The sequence below is a fragment of the Phyllostomus discolor genome, chromosome 9 (assembly GCF_004126475.2).
Source record: "Phyllostomus discolor isolate MPI-MPIP mPhyDis1 chromosome 9, mPhyDis1.pri.v3, whole genome shotgun sequence".
In the NCBI taxonomy this organism is placed as follows: Eukaryota; Metazoa; Chordata; class Mammalia; order Chiroptera; family Phyllostomidae; genus Phyllostomus; species Phyllostomus discolor.
The window spans coordinates 57,639,271-57,661,171 of NC_040911.2; the positions used below are offsets into that span (position 1 = coordinate 57,639,271).

General features: G+C 41.6%; 3 protein-coding genes across 6 annotated transcripts in view; all 3 read right to left on the reverse strand.

Annotated features, from left to right (window-relative positions):
- The window catches only part of HMCES (5-hydroxymethylcytosine binding, ES cell specific), a 33,038-nt gene extending 22,265 nt beyond the window's left edge, over positions 1-10,773 (reverse strand). Inside the window, exons 1-2 of one of the 4 annotated variants that reach the window (XM_028524896.2) lie at positions 10,681-10,773; positions 9,948-10,153 (exon numbers count right to left, since the gene is read on the reverse strand). In XM_028524896.2, coding sequence (XP_028380697.1) covers positions 9,948-10,130 — 183 coding nt within the window. In that variant the 5' untranslated portion in view covers positions 10,131-10,153; positions 10,681-10,773. Of the gene's footprint in view, positions 1-9,947; positions 10,159-10,680 lie in introns of all 4 variants that reach the window. The other 3 variants (XM_036009408.1, XM_036009409.1, XM_036009410.1) reach the window with 3 other exon arrangements.
- Positions 10,774-12,011: 1,238 nt separating this feature from the next.
- The window catches only part of COPG1 (COPI coat complex subunit gamma 1), a 29,608-nt gene continuing 19,718 nt past the window's right edge, over positions 12,012-21,901 (reverse strand). The window contains exons 21-24 of the mRNA XM_028523672.2: positions 21,594-21,691; positions 19,955-20,093; positions 19,585-19,683; positions 12,012-12,459 (exon numbers count right to left, since the gene is read on the reverse strand). Coding sequence (XP_028379473.1) covers positions 12,329-12,459; positions 19,585-19,683; positions 19,955-20,093; positions 21,594-21,691 — 467 coding nt within the window. The 3' untranslated portion in view covers positions 12,012-12,328. The remainder of the gene's footprint in view (positions 12,460-19,584; positions 19,684-19,954; positions 20,094-21,593; positions 21,692-21,901) is intronic.
- On the reverse strand, positions 14,785-19,439 carry LOC118496903 (dolichol phosphate-mannose biosynthesis regulatory protein-like). Its single transcript, XM_036010116.1, has 2 exons — positions 19,434-19,439; positions 14,785-15,739 (listed from the first exon to the last, which is right to left on the reverse strand). The coding sequence occupies exons 1-2, from the start codon at positions 19,437-19,439 to the stop codon at positions 15,506-15,508; spliced, it is 240 nt and encodes a 79-aa protein (XP_035866009.1). The 3' UTR covers positions 14,785-15,505.

The following is a 21,901-nucleotide window of genomic DNA, read 5'->3' on the forward strand; positions in this document are numbered from 1 at the left end:
AGATCATAATGAAACTTAAGAAACCAAATTTAGCACATACATTACTATTAGTATCAAATACAAAAAATAGATTATTAAAAGGGAAAGATTCTACTTGAGAACAAGTTTAGTGACATCACTATGTAACTTGTATTCTTTAGCAATCATATTTATTAGAATATTACTTATATTCTGATGGGTGGAGTATGGGATACAAAGAGGTTTTGTCCCTGCAAACATTTAATTGGTGCCTACTAAGGAAGTAACATAGAGCTAGGCTCTGCACTTTATGCAGTACCAGCTCTCAAGAGGCACATATAGACAAGCTTAATACAATGAGGTACAAGCTGTGATTAAGGGATATGGGGACATGTGGAAGAATGCTTAGCTTCATTGGGCTTATACTATAACATGTGAGCCCACACAGACATAAAAATAGTAGGCTAAGGGCCATTTAAATGGTACATACAGTGAGTGTATTTGCAGTTCTGTGGCGAATGGTCTATAAGGGATGGAATGGAGAAGTATCAGCTCTTTAGAAGGGGCCAAAGTGGCAGGAGTAGGATAAGATGGTTCTTGAATGGACCCCACAAACTGTACAGGACTGTCACAGAAAAGAGATGGGAGGAAAGACCAGATATGAAATGATATAAGAAGCCATATCAAGAATATGCAGGAAGTGGTTTTGTGCACAAAAGCAAGTGTGAGGATACTATTTTTAGGAGGGCCTGCTGACAACATTGGCTTTCAGTTAGCATCTGGGAAACAAGATTTTGAGTGTTCCCACCTTTCTCTTACTGATAAGAATGGTTTACTGTGACTATTCATTTGTGCAAATAATGAGGTTTATGCTGAACATCCTCTTTACTTCTGGAATTATGAAATTTTGTGACCAGCCCCCAATAAAAACCTGGGGCTGTGAGTTTCTAATGGGTTTCCCCTGGCCAGAAAAAGAGCATACATTATATTTTTCATTTCTGGAAAAGCAATGTACTTAGTTTGTCCCTTCACAAGAAGAGAACATAAGGAAGTATGTACATGAAATTTTCCAGATTTCTACTTGTGTCTTTTCCCCTTACTGATTCTATTGTGTACCCTTTCATTATAACAAAGCTTAGCCACATGTTGAGTGCTTCTAATGAATCTCCAAATATGGGGGTAGTTTTGGGGTCACCCAACACATAGTTGTTAAACTTTATTGTTGGCATTTGTCCCTTGAGAATTTGATGATATCTACAGATTAGACTGCACGAACAGACTATTCTGCATGACACAGTACACTATGGTTTGGAAGAAACCAGTAGTGGAGAATACATTGGAGTGCTACTACAATAGTTCAGGGATTTGGTGATAAGGATACAGTAGCTCTGGGTACAGTAGTTGAGAATAAGAGACATCTAGCCCTAGCTGGTGTGGCTCAGTGGATTGAGTGCCAGCCTGTGAACCAGAGGGTTGCCAATTCGATCTCAGTCAGGGCATATGCCTGGGTTGTTGGGCCAGGTCCCCAGTTGGGGGTGTGCAAGAGATAACCACATATTGATGTTTCTCTCCCTCTCTTTCTCCCTCCCTTATATGCTCTCTAAAAATAAATAAATAAAATCTTTAAAAAAAGACATCCAAAAGATAGAAAAAATAAAATTGTGGCACAATCGTAAAAAGAAGACAGGGTGACTAAGTTTTCAGGCCCAGAAGGCTGAAATAATGATGGCACTATTGAACAAAAAATCTGAAGGATTTGATTTGGGGAAAGATCATGTTTGACTTTCTGATAATAGTAGCAAGCCTGTGGCAGTTTAAGGAAATGGTCAATAAATCTTTACCATTTTCCCCATGAGACCTGGGGTCTATGTGATTTGCAGAATGTGGCAAAGTGACACTGATTTCTAAGGCTAAGTCAGAAAAGGTTTTTCAGCTTCCTCCTTATTTGCTCAGGTATTACTTTTAGAACTCTGAGCTGCCATGTAAGAAATCCAACTAACCTAAGACTGCCATGGTGTAAAAAAGTGCAGGCTGTGTGGAAAAGCCACATATAGGTACTCTGGTCAACAGCCCAGGTTAAGAGCCAACATCAACTGCCAGATAAGTGACTTAAGATGCTTCTAGATCAAATATTGGCAAATTTTTCAATAAAAGGCCAGATATTAAATACCTTGTGAGCCAGTCTCTGTTGCAACTATAACTACTGTTATAGGGACAAAGCATACAGAGACAATAGATAAATAAAAGGATATTGCTGTAGCCCATAAAATTTCATTTACAAAAATGGTCAGAGGGCCCTAGTTTTCTGACTCCTGCTCTAGATGATTCTAATCCCAGATGCCAAGTCTTTTTGGCTGAGACCCCAGACTTCAGGGAAGAGACAAATCATATCAGTAATGTTTTGTCTTAATTCCTCATTAATGAACATAATAAATGTTATTTTAAGTCACTAGAATAAAATCCAAATAGCGCTGTTTACTATGTCCAAAAGTGTGTAGATTTAAAGCTTAGGAGACAGGCAGCACAGTAGGGAGAATGGGTCACCAAACTTCATCTGTAATGGGCCAGATAGTAAATATTTTTGGCGTTGTGAGTCCATATAGTCTCTGCTGCAATGACTCAAGCAACGGAACTCTGCCACCACTTGTGTGAAAGCAGCCAAAGAACAAATGAATGAGTGTGGTTGTATTCTAAGAAAACTTTATTTACAAAAACAGGCAGTGGGTCAGATTTGGTCTAAGGGCTATAGTTTGCCAACCTCTGGTATAGAGGAAAAAATAAGGCCTTTGTAAGACCCTGCTTCAAAGAACCCTTCACTGCTACTTATGAAGTTGGACTAGTTTCAGCTTCCTAGATCCTCAACTTTCCTTTTCTGTCAAAAGAGTAAAGAATACCTACCTTGCAGAGTCATTAAAATGTGTGGCGTGGATTCCTTCCCCAAATTCTGGGCACTCCTCTGCTTAGCTATCAGCTGTCTATCACCTCTTCCTCCTATTTGTGCTTTTTTTTCTCTCTTAATGGAAAATTGGGGAGCACCTATTCAACCCTAGATCTGTCCCTCTCATAAATTTTCCCCATCCCAAAAGGAGCTCTCAGGCCTAGGGTGGGTGCAGGGGTGATTCAACCTTTGTGCTGGAAGCATGTGACTTCCTCTTGAACAGTGTACTGTTGTAAACATACTTGAAAACTACTACAAATAAAGTTCTGTTTTAAAAAAGTGTGTAGTATGGAATATGGATACAAATTATAGTTTGGTATTTTTAGAACTATAAAGGTAGCTGGTAAAACCAGTAGTATAAAGTTTCTTTTTTTAAGATATTATTTATTTTTAATATTTTAAAAATATTTTATTATGCTATTACAGTTGTCCCATTTTCTCCCTTCACTCCCCTCCACCGTGCCCACCCCCTTCCACCCACATTTCCCCCCCTTTAGTTCATGTTCATGTGTCATAAGTTCTTTAGCTTCTACATTTCCCATACTATTCTTGCCCTCCTCCTGTCTATTTTCTACCTATTGTTAGTATAAAGTTTCTTAGGGAGTAAATAAAACAGAATTTAACCTGGGGGTACAAAAAGAAAAAAGGAGAAATGAAGGGAAAAGTAGAGTCCAAGAAAAAGTACTTAGAAAGAAAATAGTAGAATGAGGAAAGTCAAGAAAGGAATCATCGTAGTGATGTCTCAGAAGGGCTTATCTTTTGTTGCTCTTGGTAAGATCCTGTCCCACTTCTTTCAAAATCTTTCCTGTTTTAGTCAATCCCCTTTCTACACACACATACATACAACACACAGTCTATTCTCATTATTCACAACAGGTTCTACAATGGTGATGCAAACAATGAATTAGTGAATACTGAACTTTTGCTCTTAGGGGAAATAGAGGAAATACAGGACTAGTTTCCCATGAACCAATGGTGACAATATTTTCATCAATTGATTAATATGTCACCTTATTTTATTTCTATTTCTGCTTAAAGACACTTTATTTCATATATACTGTTGATTCATTAATGTTGAATTCATGACCAACAGCACAGTAAATTATGCTGGAATGAAGATGATCTAACACATGTATTTTCTCTATAAGGCATATTATAAGCTTCTTACACTTGGGAATACCAGTCAGCAAGCACTTTAGGGCTATGCTTGAGAACAGGTTTTTTGTTTTGTTTTGTTTTTTGGTGGGGGGGGGGTGCAGATTTTAAACAGTGAAATCACTAATGCAAAAAAGTAACACTAAATAGATGGCAAAAAGGATACTTGTTCATAATGTAACAGCAGAAACAAGACGGTAGAATTTCCTCTTTTTTTTTGTTTGTTTTTTAATAGCTTTGTCTAATTCAGTCTCAGCTGGGAATGTGTATATCAGGTGACTCAAATATTCACTGCCTGTATTGTCCATGAATGAACAGGAGTATTATTTTGGGGGTTACAAACACATTTAGCAAGTAGGCAAATTTGCAAAAACAGAATCTATAAATGAGGATCAACTGTGTGTGTGCTTCATTTTTAAAGACAGGAGGCCTAGGTATGTGTGGACCCTGAGGAAGAAGATACTAACTAAGAAGGGCTCCGGATGGCTAAATGGGGTCAAATTTAAAACACAGAGCCTACCAGCCATTTCTATACAGGGGATTCTCATGCCAACTTCACTTCAGGGAGAAGCCTGCACTAAGCTGCCTGCTTCCTGCACAGAACTGCTTGCTGGCACTGTGTTTCTGCCTTCTGAGCCAGCCCTTATAAATGAATTCCTGGGATCTTATTTCAACCAATAAGATTGTGGCATTCCCTGTCCCTGTATAGAGCTGTGCAGCTATATCCCATCAGCTTCTTCACCCACCAACTACAGCAGCTCCATTCTGACCAGTCAGGACAGTGGCTTTTGGACCAAAATGTGAGAATTTGGCATTCTCATTTGCATGAGGATAGAGCAATCAGGGACCAGGAGCAGGGACTTCTGTCTACATAAGTTAGCTCCCCTCTGGCTCTGAGAGCCACTTTTCTTTTCCACAAAAGACTGAAGACTATGTTACTCTTCCTAGAGCTGATACACTAAAGAAACACTGAAGATGCCTTGCTGTAGCAAAGCAGAGCAGACAAGTGAAGAGCAGAGCTGTCTACTTGGCGAGGGGCCTGGCCTCAAGGCCACCAAATAGCCATATTATTTTCACAGCTGTTCTGTGTCATAGTTGGGCCATTTGCATGGAATAAAATTTTCTTCTTCACTACACCCCAAGTTGGAGATTCCTGTTGGTGTTGAATTGACATGAGTGACTTTGGGTTGACGACTGTATGCCAAAACAACAAAAATTACAGTAATATGTGTGCAGGATAACTAAGAAAAAGAAAACCCTGGAAGAAATGTAAAAGGACATAAACCCAAGTATTAATCTCCTCAGGGATAGGAGGAAGAAGAACGAATGTGTGAAAATGCAGAGCCTTAGGCCCTAACCCTAACCCTCTTCCAGAATCAAATGTGCCTTCTAAGCAGAAGAGATCCTTGCCCAAAGCAGAAATTAGAATTATATATATATATATATATATATATATATATAGCCAAGTAAATAAAATGGCCAAGTAAATGATCTCTCATCAGAAATTTGTAAGACAACACTTTTACATCTACAGTTCTCAACAAGGGGCAATTCTGACACCCACCCATCCCACCACTATCACAATCAAAACCTAGGGCAGGTGGGAAGGGGTAGTGTGCAAACCTAGTGGGTATATTTGGCAATATCAGGAGATATTTTTGATTATTATGACCAGGACAATGCTACTGGCATGTAGTAGGTAGAGGCCAGTGATATTGATAAACATGTTACAATGCACAGGACAGCTTCTCACAGAAAAGAATTACCCCACACAAAATGTCAATACTGGTAAGGTTGAGAAATCCTGTTCTTACAAATTCCAGTGATTACCTTTAACTTGAATGTGTTCACTGGACAACTGTAAATCAGACCTAAATGTGAGGCTGCCCTCTACTGGGAATACTCAATAAAAAGTGGCTGCAAAGCCAAAATACTGAAAATACGGCTCAATATTAGTCATCTTTTCCTCTGTCTTTTTGAACTGTGACCAAAAGAGCTGGTAGCTCTGGGGTAGATGAATGAAAAAGGAAGTGATTTGCAAACCAGTGGTTTCAAATGTAAATGTTGCAATCTATACATATGTGCTGGCCGTTGATGATACGGATTAAATGAACGGCTGAAATGGTTCTAATTTTGCTTCATTTTTTTAGTATACTTTATTGATTATGCTATTATAATTGTCCCATCTGCCCCCCTTTATCTTCATTAACCCTTCAGCCCTCTCTCACAGCATTTCCCCTGCCCGACCACAGTTCATGTTGATGGGTCATACATATAAGTTCTTTGGCTTCTCCATTTACTATACTATTCTTAACCTCCCCCTGTCTATTTTGTACCTACCATTTATGCTTATTACCTTTTCCCCCATTCTCCTCCTTCCATCTCCCTGCTGATAATCCTCCATTTGATCTCCTTTTCTGTGATTCTATTCCTGTTCTAGTTTGTTTAGTTTTAGTTTTTGCTTTTTAGGTTCAGTTGTTGATAGTTATGAGTTTGTTGTCATTTTTGCTGTTAATAGTTTTGATCTTTTTCTTACATAAGTTCCTTTAACATTTCATATAATGAGGGCTTGGTGATGATGAACTCCTTTAATTGACTTATCTGGGTAAAGCACTTTATCTGCCTTTCCATTCTAAATGACAGCTTTGGTGGATAGAGTAATCTTGGATGTAGGTCCTTGCCTTTCAGGACTTGGAATACTTCTTTCCAGCCCCTTCTTGCTCACAAGGTTCCTTTTGAGAAATCAGCTGACAGTCTTATGGGAACTCCTTTGTAGGTAACTGTTTCCTTTTCTCTTGCTGCTTTTATGATTCTCTCCTTATCTTTAATCTTTGACCATTTAATTATGATGTGTCTTGGTGTGTTCCTCTTTGGGACCAGATTCTTTGGGACTCTATGAGCTTCCTGGACTTCCATGTCTATTTCCTTCACCAGGTTAGGGAAGTTTTCCTTCATTATTTGTTCAAGTAAGTTTTCAATTTCTTGTTCATCCTCTTCTCCTTTTGGCAACCCTATGGTTTGGACATTGGGATGTTTGAAGTTGTCCTGGAGATTCCTAAGCCTTTTCATTTTTTTTGAATTTTTATTTCCTCATTCTTCTCCTATTGAATGTTTATTTCTTTCTTCTGTTCCAAATCACTGAGTTCCAGTTTCCTTCCTGTCAATGTTGGTTTTCTGCATATTTTTCTTTATTTCACTTTGTATAGCCTTCACTCCTTCTATTTTGCGACCATACTCAACCATTTCTACATGCATCCTGATTATTGGTGTTTTGAACTCTGTATCTGATAGGCTGGCTATCTCCTCATCACTTAGTTCTTTTTCCAGAGTTTTGATCTGTTATTTCATTTGGGCCATATTTCTTTTTCTTTGTGAACCTGTTACATTGTGAGGGGCAGAGCCTTAGGTATACTCCAGAGTGGGGCAACCCACTTTGCTTTGTTGTAGTGCTGTATATGGGGGAGTGGTCAGAGAGGGAATAATGCTACTTGCTTGGCTCTTGCCCCAGCTTTCAGTCACTTCCCCTGCTACCCATAATCAAACTGGGCCCCTCTGGTGCTGATTCTTGAGTGGATGGGTTTGTGTGGATTCTAGGATCCTGTGGGTCCCTACAATGGATTCTCTCATAAGATTGGGAGTTTCTCCCACCACTGTAACCCCCACAGGTTTTTACAGCCAGATGTCTTGAGGCTTTATTTGGAAACTTGGGTTGTGCAGTCTGTCTCGCTCCCCTGTTGTTTCTTCCAGTTTATCTGCACATGAATGTGGGACTGCCTGCTCTGACAGCTGCCTCCTTGCCCACCTGGCCAGCCAGCTGCTTGCCTTGCTACATGTCCTCTCTGCCCCAGCTGCCTATCTCCATCCCTCCTACCAGTCTGGATGGATGTTTCCTCTTTAATTCCTTGGTTGTCAGACTTGCATACAGTTTGATTTTCTGGCAGTTCTGGTTGTTTTTTCTCTTTAAATGGTGTTGCCCTTCTTTTGGTTGTGCAAGAAGCAAAGCATATCTACCTATGCCTCCATCTTGGCTGGAAGTCTAATTTTGCTTCATAATTTACAGGTTTGAGGAAAAAATGAGACCTCAACGATTTATTAAAATTATGAAACCCTAGCAACCTTAATATAATTTATTAAAGATGTAGAGTCATCACACCCATCAATCAGCAAATTCATACCCCTGACACAAAAGGAGGGCTATTCTTGCCAGGGGCTCCACCTTCCCCATTCCTAGTTCTGGAGAACATCCACTTGAGTGGGAACACTGCTCTATCCATCACAGATTGGGTAACTCACAACAAGTAACAATCTTTCTACTCTTCTGCCTTTACATCTGTTAGACAAATTTTTCTTTCAGCTAACATTCATTGTATAATTCTAAAGAGGTGGTACAAAAAGAACCAAGGCTAAAAGAGAATATTTCATATACTTACTCCTTCTCTCTTTTTACTTCAAGTTATACCTTCTTTTGAAACATGTTTTACTGTTTCCTTTCCCAGTCCAGGTTCCCTTTGATATAACTTTATTTTGATTATCCCCTCATTAAAAAAAAGCACTTTCTTAAATGGCTTAAGAATAAACTGCTTTATGTAAATAGCTTTATTTATCAAAAAGATCAATGTTATTAGTTTGTTTACTTCAAAATAATGTGAGCCCTGTAATGTAGAAATGAGTCTTTTTTGACAACCACATTATCACAAGAGTTCTGAAGAGTATGTAGCTGTGGTATAATCAGTTTTATAAAATGACTTAAGCATTATGGATCAAAAGGAATAAAAATCCAGCATGGAAACAATCATTTTTAAAAATATATCAAGGATATTTACATAATACATAAATTTTTAAAAAGATATGGAGAAATGATTAACTTCTGAGGTGAAACATTTTTATCACATGCATTCTTGTAATAAAAATAAGGCAAAGAACCAAAACATTATATATTATTGGTTACTCCAAAACTACAGTGGGTAAATACTATAAATAGAATGAAAGCAATTAAACTTCAGATAACCACACAAAATACATCTGTTTCTAACTTTAGTAAATAAACATAAAAAGATTAAAAACACAAGCAGAAAGAATGGTAACTTCAGTGGTCAAGAAACAGAGGTATTTTAGATTATCTAGTCTTAATTCTGCCTTAGGCCTAGAGATTCTGATATAGCACAAACTAGTAAGAGACATGGAAATCTTTTTCTTTTTTAAAAGATACTCAAATGACCCTGATGATCACTGAGGTTGGGAAGGTGCTGTCTTAAAAAAAATGTATTCTGATACAAGGGTCATATAAATTTGACATGCATTATGGGTAGAATGTCTATAAAGAAGGCACTTAAATTGAGCCTGAAGAATACCGAGTTATCTTGCAAGATCAGAAGATACCAATAAAACATTTCAATGAGGCCCAGAGTGGTTCTCAACTAGGGGTCAAATAAGGACTGTTTTGCGATGCATCTCAGAGGCTGAGCATACACATCACACCAAATATAACACGGGTTTGAACTGCATGGGTCCATTTATATGCGGATTTTTTTTTCAATAAACATTGTAAATGTACTTTCCTTATGATTTTCTTAGTAACATTTTCTTTTCTCTAGCTTACTGTATTGTAAGAATACAGTGTATAATACATACAACATGCAAAATATGTGTTAATCTACTGTTTGTGTTATTGGTGAGGCTTTTTCGGTCAACTGCAGGCTATTAGTAAAATTTTTGGAGGGTCAAAAGTTGTTATATAAAGCAAAGATTTTCAGACTCTTCAGACTTTTGCAGGGGTGCGGGGATTATTAGCGTCCCTACCCAGCTTCCCCTTCCCGCATTGTTTAAGGGTCATTGTTTAAGGGTTATCTACGTAGAGGTAGAAAATCACCACGTCCCAGGCAGATAAAGTGATTACCTTCTCAAAGTGCAGTCGAGACACAAGCACTGGGCTATTTGATTGAGGGCTGTTGTTGTAAGAGGGGCAGTACTTGTCAGGATGTCTCCACTCTGGAAGCCGCTGCTGGCCCTGCCGATCCTGATAGGCACAAGCTCTCGTGAGAACATCTCTAGGTAAATGGCAGGATGTTCGCCCGCACATTCTTCAACGCGGCTTCTCACAACCTTTAGGTTACAAAACATTGGGAGAAGGTTTGAGCCACTAGCTCCCTCCTCTGGGTGACTCTTTTTGTCCATATTGTCTCGTCCTCACTTCCCTTTCCTTCTGCCCCCTCCTAAGATTAATTAGAGCCTTTTACCAAGGGAACACCAGCTAATCCCAATGATGGCAACCAGATGCCACCTCTGGGTAGTATCCAAACTTAGCCTCTTTCTTATCCATCGTGGCTCCTCTGCTCTCCAGTACCAGGGACCCCCAGGCCACAACGCCTCACCTCCGGAACTAGTTTCGGCATCAAGGTGGCCCCAAGGCCGCCCGCTGGCGTCACCTGGGCCCTCCGCGACAGCGGTACGGTCCGGCTTTTGGCCCTACCCCACCTCCCCACTTCGTCCACCGGCCTCCAGAGTTGCCTCACTCCCCACCTCAGCCCTGGCCCAGTCGGCCGCCAGTGTCGCCTCACCCCCACCTGGACCAGCACCAGTAGTCTACATCTCCTCCCTCTAACTCAGCTTGACTACCCCGGCGGTCTGACCTTTACTTTGGGCCCCGCCGGCTGGCAAGCGTCACTCTCCGCTCTCACACTCTGCCTGCCAAGCTCCTGGCCCCACCCCAGTGACGTAGCCTAGCCCCACCTCCAAGTGCAGCGTGGCTCCTTTGATATACCTAACGCCCGGGCAGTTCGTTTCTTTCCCTTTCCCTTTCCCATCAGGGCGTGGACCCTGGGATCTCAATATTCTCTAAGTGCCTCAGGGGACTAGGGTTGCCTTTACGGACTCCTTGATACTAGGGTTCTTGGAGCTCCACTTTCCTCCATATTTGTCTGCCCGCCCCCCGCCCCCACCCCCCCCAACCCTGCGGGGTTAACTGCCCTTCTACAGCAAAGCGAAGGAATAGGGCTAGGGAAGAATCCGCAAGGACAAGGCTCGTTCCAAGGACGCTGGCAGAGATGCTAAGTAAACTGTAGGGCACCAGGTCATGGTAGGGGTGAAATCAGAAAACATTTTACTTAACAGTTCTATGAACTGTCTCATAGGTTGGGGCAAATATTGGACCATCAGAAAAGCTTTCATGAATCAAACATGTTACTTTAACTTCAGTGGGCACCAGAATGAGCCCTCTCAAGGCCCTCACCTTCACCCCCTTACCCATCATGGTCTCTAAGGATGAGGCCTGGATTTTTTTTTAACACTTTATTTTTAGAGAGGGAAATATCAACGTGTGGCTGCCTCTCAAACACCCCCCAGGCATTACGGCCTGACTGGGACATGAACCAGCGGTCCTTTGGCCTGCAGGCCCACTTAAGTACACCAGCCATGACATCATGCCTGGATTTTTAAAAATGGGCTTTGCAGCTGTATTTCAGCCACAGAGTAAAACCACCTGTCTTGAGTTTACAAATGCAGCTGAGGTGGCCTCTGAGCCTGCTTCCTTGGGGCATAAAACAGGGATTTCTGCATCTGGAGCCAATAAAGTGCTCTGTAAAGGCTGTTCCCTTCTGGGCATTCCCTGAATTGGACCAAAGCAGGAGCAGGCAAATTACAGCACACATTCTACTTCAGACCTAATGGTGATCAATCCCAAACCCTCTGGGACCTCTATCACCTAGGAAAGGAATGTTATTTGTGAAAATGCAAGAATAAATGCATGCATTCAAAGCCTGTCAGCTGGTGTCATTCCCTCAGCAAAACTGCACTGGTCCTGTTCCTGGGTGTGGGGCTAGGACAGAGATGAGTAGGAGAGGGTCCTGCCTCATGGCAACCCTTTGACTGCTATGAATGTACAGGGGATAGGTGTTCTTGGTTGTGGGGAGGCCAAAAGGGGAAGGCGGAGACCCTAAACATGAGTCTGCAGAAGTAATAGTCATTCAGTAAATAACATGCTGGTTTATTTATAGGGATAAGATGGTTTCTCCAGGGATAAGTTCAAGAGATATGAGCATTTTATTAACTTATGATGTCCTTCCCTGGCAGGTAGGGCGGCAAGTTCTAATAGAAGCCAAAAGTATCCTTTAAAAAAAAGTTACCCCCTAACAGTCCCGGGGTAAAGGTTAAATTAAAGATGATTCCTAATTGTTTTTGAATACAGAGGCTTAGGAAGGAGTTTCCACTGGGTACAGGAGGAAGGTCTGAATTCTGCATAATGGGGGGAAAGGGTAGGAGTAGGGTCTATGCAGGGTGGCCTCAGCCCACAGATGCCAAGATGATGTCTACTGGCAGCTCCTCTGAACTTCTGGCAGTCACCTGCATCGTAACTGTGTCTAAAAGCAGCAGCCGGGAGCGCACCAGGATGTCATGACCACCCCGGAACACACCTAGAAGGGAAGAGAGAAGTACAGGTGTATAAGGCAGAAGGCGGCTGCAGAGGTTATACTTAAGTGGAATTTGTAGCAACTGATCAGGGCAGCTCTGGGGTAGTGAACTGGAAAGCGGACCTGGGAACAGGAAAACTGGGCTAAAATTTCTGAGTGAGGCCTTGCACAAGTCACTTAACCTCTCTGGGCTTTAGTATCCTCAACAAGTGGAAGAGATAATACTAATCATATTTTAAGCTTCTGCCAAATATCAAGTGAATTAATGGGCATAAAAGGGTTTCCCTGGTATCACAGAGGCTCTCACACATGTTGGCTGAACCTAAGAGCACAGATGAAGGGGACAGCCCCACCATGATCAAACCACAGAGCAGGTGTCAGCAAGACCCAGGGGACTGGGTTGCTTTACTGTGGTCAGAAACATGGGTTTAGGGACTGTCAGCTGTGAGCAGGGCACTGAAGCAGAGCTACCTCCCAACCCTGTTTATAAACATTTAGAAAAAAAATCTATTTCCTTTTGTTCATCGTTGTAAATGTGATAATTGTATCTCCCCCTAAAATAGCCATTATCTCTTACAGGAACATACAGATACAAAAGATTTACATATACAATGCTGTATTTGTAATTTGCTTTAAAATAATCTGGCGAGGAAGACAACGAGTAGGGCTATAGATGCTATAGCTGTTGAAGCTGGAAGATGAGCACATGGGGGGTTCACTGTACTAAATTTTTTTGTGTGTTTAAAAATCCCATGACGATTGCTTAAAATTCCATTCCTATTAGAAAATTAGACAAATATGAAAATGATTCACAAAACAGGAATATAAATGGTACTTCACATTTACAAAGATGTCTGATGTCATTCAACATACAAGAAATGTAAGCTAAAACTATACCAAGATAGCATTTTCCACCCAGACTGGCAAAGGTCATATAGTTTGATTAACAGACTGCATTGTCCAGAGTATGAATGAGAAGGCACACGATTTCTATGGAAGGCAATGGGAAACATTTATCAAAATGAGAAGTGTACTTGGATCTCATGCACACAAGCAAAATAAAGTATGTGTGTATGTACTCATGTATATATGTGACTATTCACTTTAACATTGTTTGTAATATCAAAAGACTGGACCAATCTAAATGTTCATTAACGCAGGCTGGTTTTATAAAATTATGGTATATCTATACAATGGAATTTCAGCCAGCTACCAAAAAAAAATGAGGATTCAGTTTGGGAACATTAAAAAAAAGTTCTAAAAATGGATAATGGCAATACCTGCACAATAATATAAATATACTTAATGCCATTGAACTATACATCTAAAATGAATAAAATAGTAAATTTGATGTTATGTATATTTTACCACAATTTGTTAAATAATTAGGAAACTGTTAACAGAGATTTCCAAGATGTACTGTCAAGTGAAAAAATAAAACCATTTGTACATAAACATTTGAATTTTTAAAAACTTATTCATTTTTTAAATTTTTTACCCTTGAGGACACGCTCGTTGACCCAGAAGGAAAGGGAGGAAGAGAGAAAAGGAGAGAGACATTAATCAGTTGCCTCTTGTGTGCATCCCAACCAGGGACTGAAACCAAACTAGGCATGTGCCCTGACAGGAAATTGAACCTACAACCTTTTGGTTTACAAGACAATGCCCCAACTGGGCCACACATTTGAAATTAAAAAGGGAAATATGCACATATTAGCTTTTATATCCATAAAATCACTGGAAGAAGCCCTGGCTGGTGTAGCTCAGTAGATTAAGTGCCAGCCTATGGACTAAAAGGTTGCCAGTTGAATTTCTGGTCAGGGCACATGCCTGAGTTGTGGGCCAGGTCCCCACATCGATGTTTCTCTTCATCCCTTTCTCCCTCCTTACCTCTGTCTCTAAAAATAAATTTAAAAATATTTTTAAAAATTGCTGGAAGAAAATACTGGCATTGTTTGTGATAGTAACAATGGTTGCCCATTGGAAGGGAACTGGATGATTGGCAGCAGGGGTCAGGAGGGAGACATTTCACTGCAGGCCTTTTTTTACTTTGTGAATTTAAGTATTTTATTGATTATGCTATTAGTTGTCCAAATTTTTCCCCCTTTGCCTCCCTCCACCCAATAACCCTCCTCCATCCAGCAATCCCCCCACCTTAGTTCATGTCCATGGGTAGTGCATATAAGTTCTTTGGCCTCTCCATTTCCTACACTATTTTTAATATCTCTATTTTGTACCTACCAGTTATGCTTCTTAATCACTGTACCTTTTCCCTCATTCCCCACCTTCCCCCTCTCAGTTGGTAACTATCCAAATGATCTCCATTATCTCTGATTCTATTCCTGTCCTAGTTGTTTGCTTAGTTTTTGTTTTTTAGATTCAGTTGCTGGTAATTGTGTTTGTTGTAATTTTCTTTCTTTTTAAACACACCATCCATGTTTATTGTCCAGATCTCCTCAATAGGCCAGTACTAGGGGCTGATGGGCTGGGCCTCCATGAAAAGTGGGTCTGAGGGCCTGCTGTTACCATTTTAATGTGCCCTAGGGACTGGTGCTGGTTCCAAGGCCTGTCAGTCCTTTACCTAGGCTTTTCAAATCCAGAAGTTCTGTGAGGTCCCAGGCTATGTCAGAACTGGGAAAGCTATCTTCATGGAGGAAAAGGAAATGTGGGGACGAGCCAGGTGATATCTCGGAAGCTACCAATTCCAAACATCAGCAAGTAACACGAGGGAAATTGAGGCAAGAGGGTACGACCCAGAGGAAAAAGTAACGGGATATGAAGGTGAGGTAGAGAAAACAAGCATCTTTCAGACCCTAAGCCAGAAGAGGGAGAGAGGGAGACCTCCAGGTCCTGGCTCTGGAAGAGTGAGCAGGGGAGGAGTAGGGTTCTGGTCAGTCAAATGTGAATGGCTCCATCCCTCAGGGGCATCTCCAGGGCAGTCATGCTCAAGGGGGCAGCAATGCCTGGACAAGTCCTGTGGGACCCCACCCTTGGTATGCCCTGGAGGGGTGCCAGAGAAGGGGTCAGCAATGTCATCCTCCCTGGGCCCTCACTGAGCCTTCCTGGTCACCTTCTGGTTCTTTAGCATTACATAGGTGATGAACACTCCCACAAACAGGAGCAGCAGAAGGCCAGCAACTAGTCGGATGGCAATGGCATAGGCTCGGGAAAGGAAATACCTGTGGATAACACGCTGGCTGTCAATGAATTGCTGGCATTGTTGGAAGAGCTCTGGTGTGCATTCCCAGTCTTGCTCAGCTCCCCCAAACCCTACCTTCCACCTCTACCACCTCAGGGGCTGACCCCAATCAAACCACTGGGGCATTTGCTTTTCTTTAAGATGATGACATTTTGTGTGCCTTGGTTTCCTTCCTTCCTTCATTTAATAGTTGTTTATGGAGAACTCGCCCTAAATTGGTGGTGCTGGGGACCAAGAGAATCACCCAGGTAGGTAAAGATGATCAGGCTAACAGCCAAGAGGCCAAGTGCCACCACCTGGTCTGTCCCCCTGTCCCCGTGGCCATTTCCCCTCATTTCCATAAATCAGTTGTCATTTTAATGTTCAGAGTTTTGATCTTCTTCTTAAATAAGTCCTTTTAATATTTCATATGATGAACTTCTTTAGCTTTGCCTTGTCTGGAAAGCACTTTATCTGCCCCTGCATTCTAAATGATACCTTTGCTGGTAGAGTAATCTTGGATATAGGTCCTTACTTTTCAAAACTTGGAATACTTCTTACGAGTCCCTTCTTGCCTGCAATGTTTCTTTTGAGAAATCAGCTGATAGTCGAATGAGAACTCCTTTGTAGGTAACTCTGTTTCTCTTGCTGCTTTTAAGATTCTCTCTTGTCTTTAATCCTGGGTAATGTAATTATGATCTGCCTTGGTGTGTTCCTCCTTGGGTCCCACTTCTTTGGAACTCTTCTGAGCTTCCTGGAAGTCTATTTCCTTTGCCAGTTTGGGGAAATTCTCCTTCATTACATTTTCAATTTCTTCCTCTTCCTCTGGCACTCCTATAATTCAGCAGTTGGCACTTCTGGAGATTTCCGAGAATCATTTTATTCTCTCACTTTTTTGAACTCTTCTTTCTTCATTCTGTTCTGGTTCTTTACTTTTTTGTGTTCCAAATTACTGAACTCCGACTTCCTTCCCTTACTGTTGGTTCCCTGTGGATTTTTCTTTGTTTCACTTAGTGTAGACTTCATTTCTTCCATTATATTTTTGCCACATTCAATAAATTATCTGAACATCATTATCACCAGTTTTGAATTCTTCATCTCATGGGTTGCCTATCTCAGTTTAACTTAGTTCTTTTTCTGGGATTTTGTTATACCCTTTAACTTGAGCCATATTTCTTTTATTTTTTTCAAGTATATTTTACTGATTATGCTATTACAGTTTTCCCAATTTTTCCACCTTTATCTCCCTCCGCCTTGCACCTCCCAACCCTACAGAGCATTTCTCCCCTGTAGTTCATGTCCATGGATTGTACCTGTAAGTTCTTTGAACTGTTTCCTATTCCATTTTTGATCTCTTCGTTTCTATTTTATGCCTACTAATTATGCTGCTTCTTCCCTGTACCTTTTTGCCCCTATTCTTCCCCTTCCCCTTCCCACTGAAAACCCTCCATGATCACATTTCTCTAATTCTGTTCCTGTTCTAGTTGTTTGCTTAGTTTGTTTTCATTGTTTTTCCTTTTTTTCCTGGTTCATTTGCTGATAGTTGTGATTTGCTGTCATTTTACTGTTCATAGTTTTTGATATTCATAGTTTTTTCATAGTTTTCTATTCTTCATAGTTTTTGAAGAACAGTTCTTCAATTTCTTAGATAAGTCTTTTCAACATTTCATGTAAGTGCTTGGTGATGATGAACTTCTTTCACTTGACCTTATCTGGGAAGCACTTTATCTGACCTTCCATTCTAAATGAAAGCTTTGCTGAATAGAGTAATTTTGGACGCAGGTCCTTGCCTTTCATGACTTGGAATACTTCTTTCCAGCTCCTTCTTGCCTGCAAGGTTTCTTTTGAGAAATCAGCTGTTACCCTTTATGGGCACTCCTTTATGGGTAACTCTATCCTTTCCTCTTGCTTCTTTTAGGATTCTCTCTTTATATATTTAATCTTGGGTAACTTAATGATGATGTTCCTTGGTGTGTTCCTCTTTGGGTTCAACTTCTTTGGGACTCTCTGGGCTTCCTGAACTTCCTAGAAGTCTATTTCCTTTGCCAGATTGGGGAAGTTTTCCTTCATTATTTGTTCAAATAAGTTTTCAATTTCTTGCTGTTGTTCTTCTCCTTCTGGCACCCCTATAATTCAGATATTGGAACATTTCAATTTGTCCCAGAGGTTCCTAAGCATCTCTTCATTTTTTTGAATTCTTGTAGCTTCATTCTGTTCCAGTTGAATGTTTATTTCTTCCTTTTGTTCCAAATCATTATTTTGAGTCCTGGTTTCTTTCCTGTCATTTTGGTTCCCTGAATATTCTGCTTTATTTCGCTTTGGGTATCCTTCATTTATTCTTTCATTTTTCGACCAAGCTCAATCAGTTCTGTGAGCATTTTTATTACCAGGGCTTTGAACTCTCCATAAGCTAGTCTGGTGATCTCCTCCTTGCTTAGATCTTTCTGGAGTTTTGCACTGTTCTTTCATTTGGGCCCTATTTCTTTGTCTCAGTGCACCTGTTAAGTTGTAAGGGGGCAGGGCCTTAGGTATTCACCAGGGTGGGCAACCTTCGTTGCTGTGCTGTGTCACTGTCTGTGGGGGATGGGGCCAGAAAGGGAACATTGCAGCTCGCCTGCTGGGCTCTAGCCCCAATTTCCAATGGACCTTGGACTCTCGTGTGAGACTGGGAGTTTCTCCCATTGGGCAACCCCCGCTATAGTCCACAGTCAGCTCTGAGTCTCAGTTTCCCATTCAGCCAGTCCCTCTCGCATGATCCACCACCTCCATGCAGCTTCTCTCAGGCAGCCTGGACTGCTTGGTCTGCCGCCTTTCTGTGGGTTCTCTCCATCTACCCATCTTACCAGCCTGGTTGGTCTGGTTGATTGTTTAATTCCTTGGTTATTGAAGTTCCATGCAGTTTGATTTTCTGGCACTTCTGGTTGTTTATTGATTTTAGATTGGTTGTTATCCTCCTTTTGGTTGTTTGAAGAACTGAAGGGTTTCTACCTATGCCTCCATCTTGGCTAAAACCCTCTGGGCCACATTTGTCTCCTGGATTTGGCATCCTACCTGTGTTTGTTCCAGTGTATTAATTGTGTAGAGCTGCTCTGTCTTAGTGTACCTGTTAAGTGGTATAGGGTGGAGCCTTAGGTATTCGCCAGGGTGGGGCAATCCACTTCACCACTTTTTGGCTCTGTATGTAAAGGAGGGGTTGGAGAGAGGTCAATGCTGCTGAGGCTTGCTCGACACTTGCGCTGTTTCCAGTCACTTCACCCCCTTTCCATATGCAACTGGTGTCCTGTCTTGCTGGACAGCCGTGGCTGCTGTGGTGGTGGTTTCCAGAGTGGGTAAGTTTGCATTTGTTCTAGGACTGTGTGGGCCCTTTAAACAGCCTCTTCCAAGAGACTGGCAGTTTCTTCTGCCACCCCAACCCCCATTGGTTTTTACAGCCAGAAGGTATAAGGCTTTATTTGCCTGATGCTGGAACCCTGGGCTGCACAGTCTGGCCTGGGGCTGGGATCGTTTGCTCCCAAGGTTTCACTTGCTCCCAAGGTATCCCTCCCGATTTTATCCACCACACGTGAATGTGGGATGGCGTATTCTGCTAGCTGCCTCACTGTTGCCACACTGAGCCCTCTCTGCCCCAGCTCCCCGTCTCTGGCCCTCCTACTGGTCTGGATGAATATGGCTTCTTTAAATCTTTGCTTATCAGACTTCCATAGTTTGATTTTCTGGCAGTTCTGGGTATTTTTCGTTTTGAGGTTAGTTGTGATCCTTCTTATGGTCGTGCAAGGAAGCGAAGCAAGTCTATTTATACCTCCATCTTGACTGGAAGTTGCCACCATTTTGAATTTCCAACATCAGGAATTTGGACTCCCTATGTTCCCAGCAGGAGCCCATAGCCCAGGATGCAATGGCATCTAGGCTACAAACTACCCAGGCCCCTCCCAACAAGAACTGTTGCTTACCGGCCAGGAGTAATGTGTGGGTATTCTTGTTATCGGGCACTTTGTCTGACCTCTCACAAGGATGCATTCCCAGGAATTTCACAATATTTCCCACAGCCTCTGTAGGGAGAAATCCTAGTATCATTAAGCTACATATTTTTTCTAGTTTCATTTTTCAATTAGTTTACATTCGATATTACTTTGTATTAGTTAAGACACATAAATTGCCTACTATGTGCCATCACAACTCCTCCATCCCCTAACCCTGCTCTGAGGGGCTTTTAATGAAGTAGCATCTGAAGTATATGCTGTAGTCATGGCCCTGGATCCTAGAGAAGAAGGATCCAGGAGGGAATATGAGAAGTACTTCAACAGTAGCCAAGGATTTTACCTTCAAGAGTCTTGGTGGTAGATAAGGTGAATGTTTCCTCCTTCTCAAACTCATCTCCTACCTCATCCCAGGCAGCTTCAAAGTTCAGTTTTATAACCTTTTGAATGTGATCAGCTATAGTGATTTCTAGATCTTCCAGCTGGGGAGATGGAAGTTAAACGTTAGGCACACACCTCAAGTAGAGAGTCCTTGCTCTGTATACCTCTGGGCCTCTGCCCTGAACTCAGTGCTCCCATCTTCCTGAAATACACTTAGCACTGCCAGGTGCTGAATACTGCCAGGCTCTGGGGACATACAGCAATTTGACCAGGTACTTGTCCTCAAAGTGCTCACAGTCAAGTACTCCACTGGAAAACACTCTGACCCAAGTACTCACCTGAGGGTGTTAAATGTAAGATCACATCCCTTCTGAAGCCAGCCTAAAATCAGCGCCTCAAGGATCCAGGTACTGTATAGGAACATTCATTGCAGTTTGACTCCTATGACTCTGTCACTCCTATAGGTCCTTCCCTTAATCTCAGCTCTGTCTTCTGGGCCTGACATATATTTGCCCACACTTCCATCTTATCTGTGTGCTTCCTGAACATGACACATAATTACCACCCTCACCTTGGACTAAGTGTACATAAAGGTTTCCCAATCATTCAACCAACAGATCTTCACTGAGCAGATGTTTAAGGTGTGCATAAGTAGGACTTAGGCCCAACAGTAGGAGCAATGCCTCAGACCCAGCTCTCCCAAGGAGCTCACTTGGTCCTAGGGTAGTTCCTGCCCATTTGGGTCATTGCTGGCTCAGGGAAGGTCCTTCCTCAACAATGGTTCTAGGATATCACAACACAATAGTGATGTCAGTTGTACTGCACAGTGCCTAGCCCTCTAGTTGTAAGGAGCTCTAACAATTTCTATCCCCAAACTGAGCATCATGATTTACACTCAGGTGGCACTGAGCCATTGCGCCATGGTCAAATGACAGAATGATTCCATCTAAGCTCAGAAAGGTGGAATTGGAAGGGCTGTTTCAGTGCACAAAAAGGCTGGTTAGCAGATGCAAACTCATCCAACTTCTATAGAAAGTAATTTGACAAGATGAATCGAAAAGTCTTAAAATCATCTCTACCCTCCCAGGAATCTATGCTAAAGACATAATCTGAAATGCAGATAAAAATTTATACCCAAAGGGATTATTAATGAAGCATTCAAAATAGTAAAAATGTGGAATCCCAAATGCCTAACATTAAAGGAATTGAGTTATGACATAGCTATGTAAGAATATTTTAAAGTCATTAAAAATCATGTTTATGAAGCATTTGTAATGACATAGGAAAATACACTATGGTTTCAAGTGAAAACAGCAAGACCTATAATGTACAGAATGACCTCAATTAGAAACTCTTTACTCCCACCCCAAAATAACTTCCAAGGACTATGGGTAATGTTTGTTTATACTGTGTTTTTACATTTCCCAAGTTTACATTTCATATGAGCATGCATTTTTTTTCAAGTTAAAAACAATTTCTTTCAAAGAGAGCTATAAAACCCAAAACAGCAAAAAAATGTTTCAAGTCTGATTGTCTGCTTCTGGAGGGAGTTGCTCTCAGCTTCATGTATAAAACTGAGCCTCCTGACCCTAGCTTCTTACCACATATTCATCCTCATAGCCTTCATCATCAGTCTCCCCAGTGGTGGGGTCACAGTCCTTGACAGTGAACTTCATCATGCAGCTGAATGTGCAGGCCACTGTGGGAAAGGAAGGCTGGGTGGTCAAGATATCCCTAGCTACTACAGGGGATGAGCTCCTCCATGGGGTAGGTGACAACAGCTGGCTCTCTAGGTCTTTGCCACATTATCAGTAGTGACAATATACCACCCAGCCCCACAAATCTGGACAGAAGGCAACACCTTGTTGAAGGGTATGACAGTCAAGTCATGGGTTTGAGGCGTCCCCTT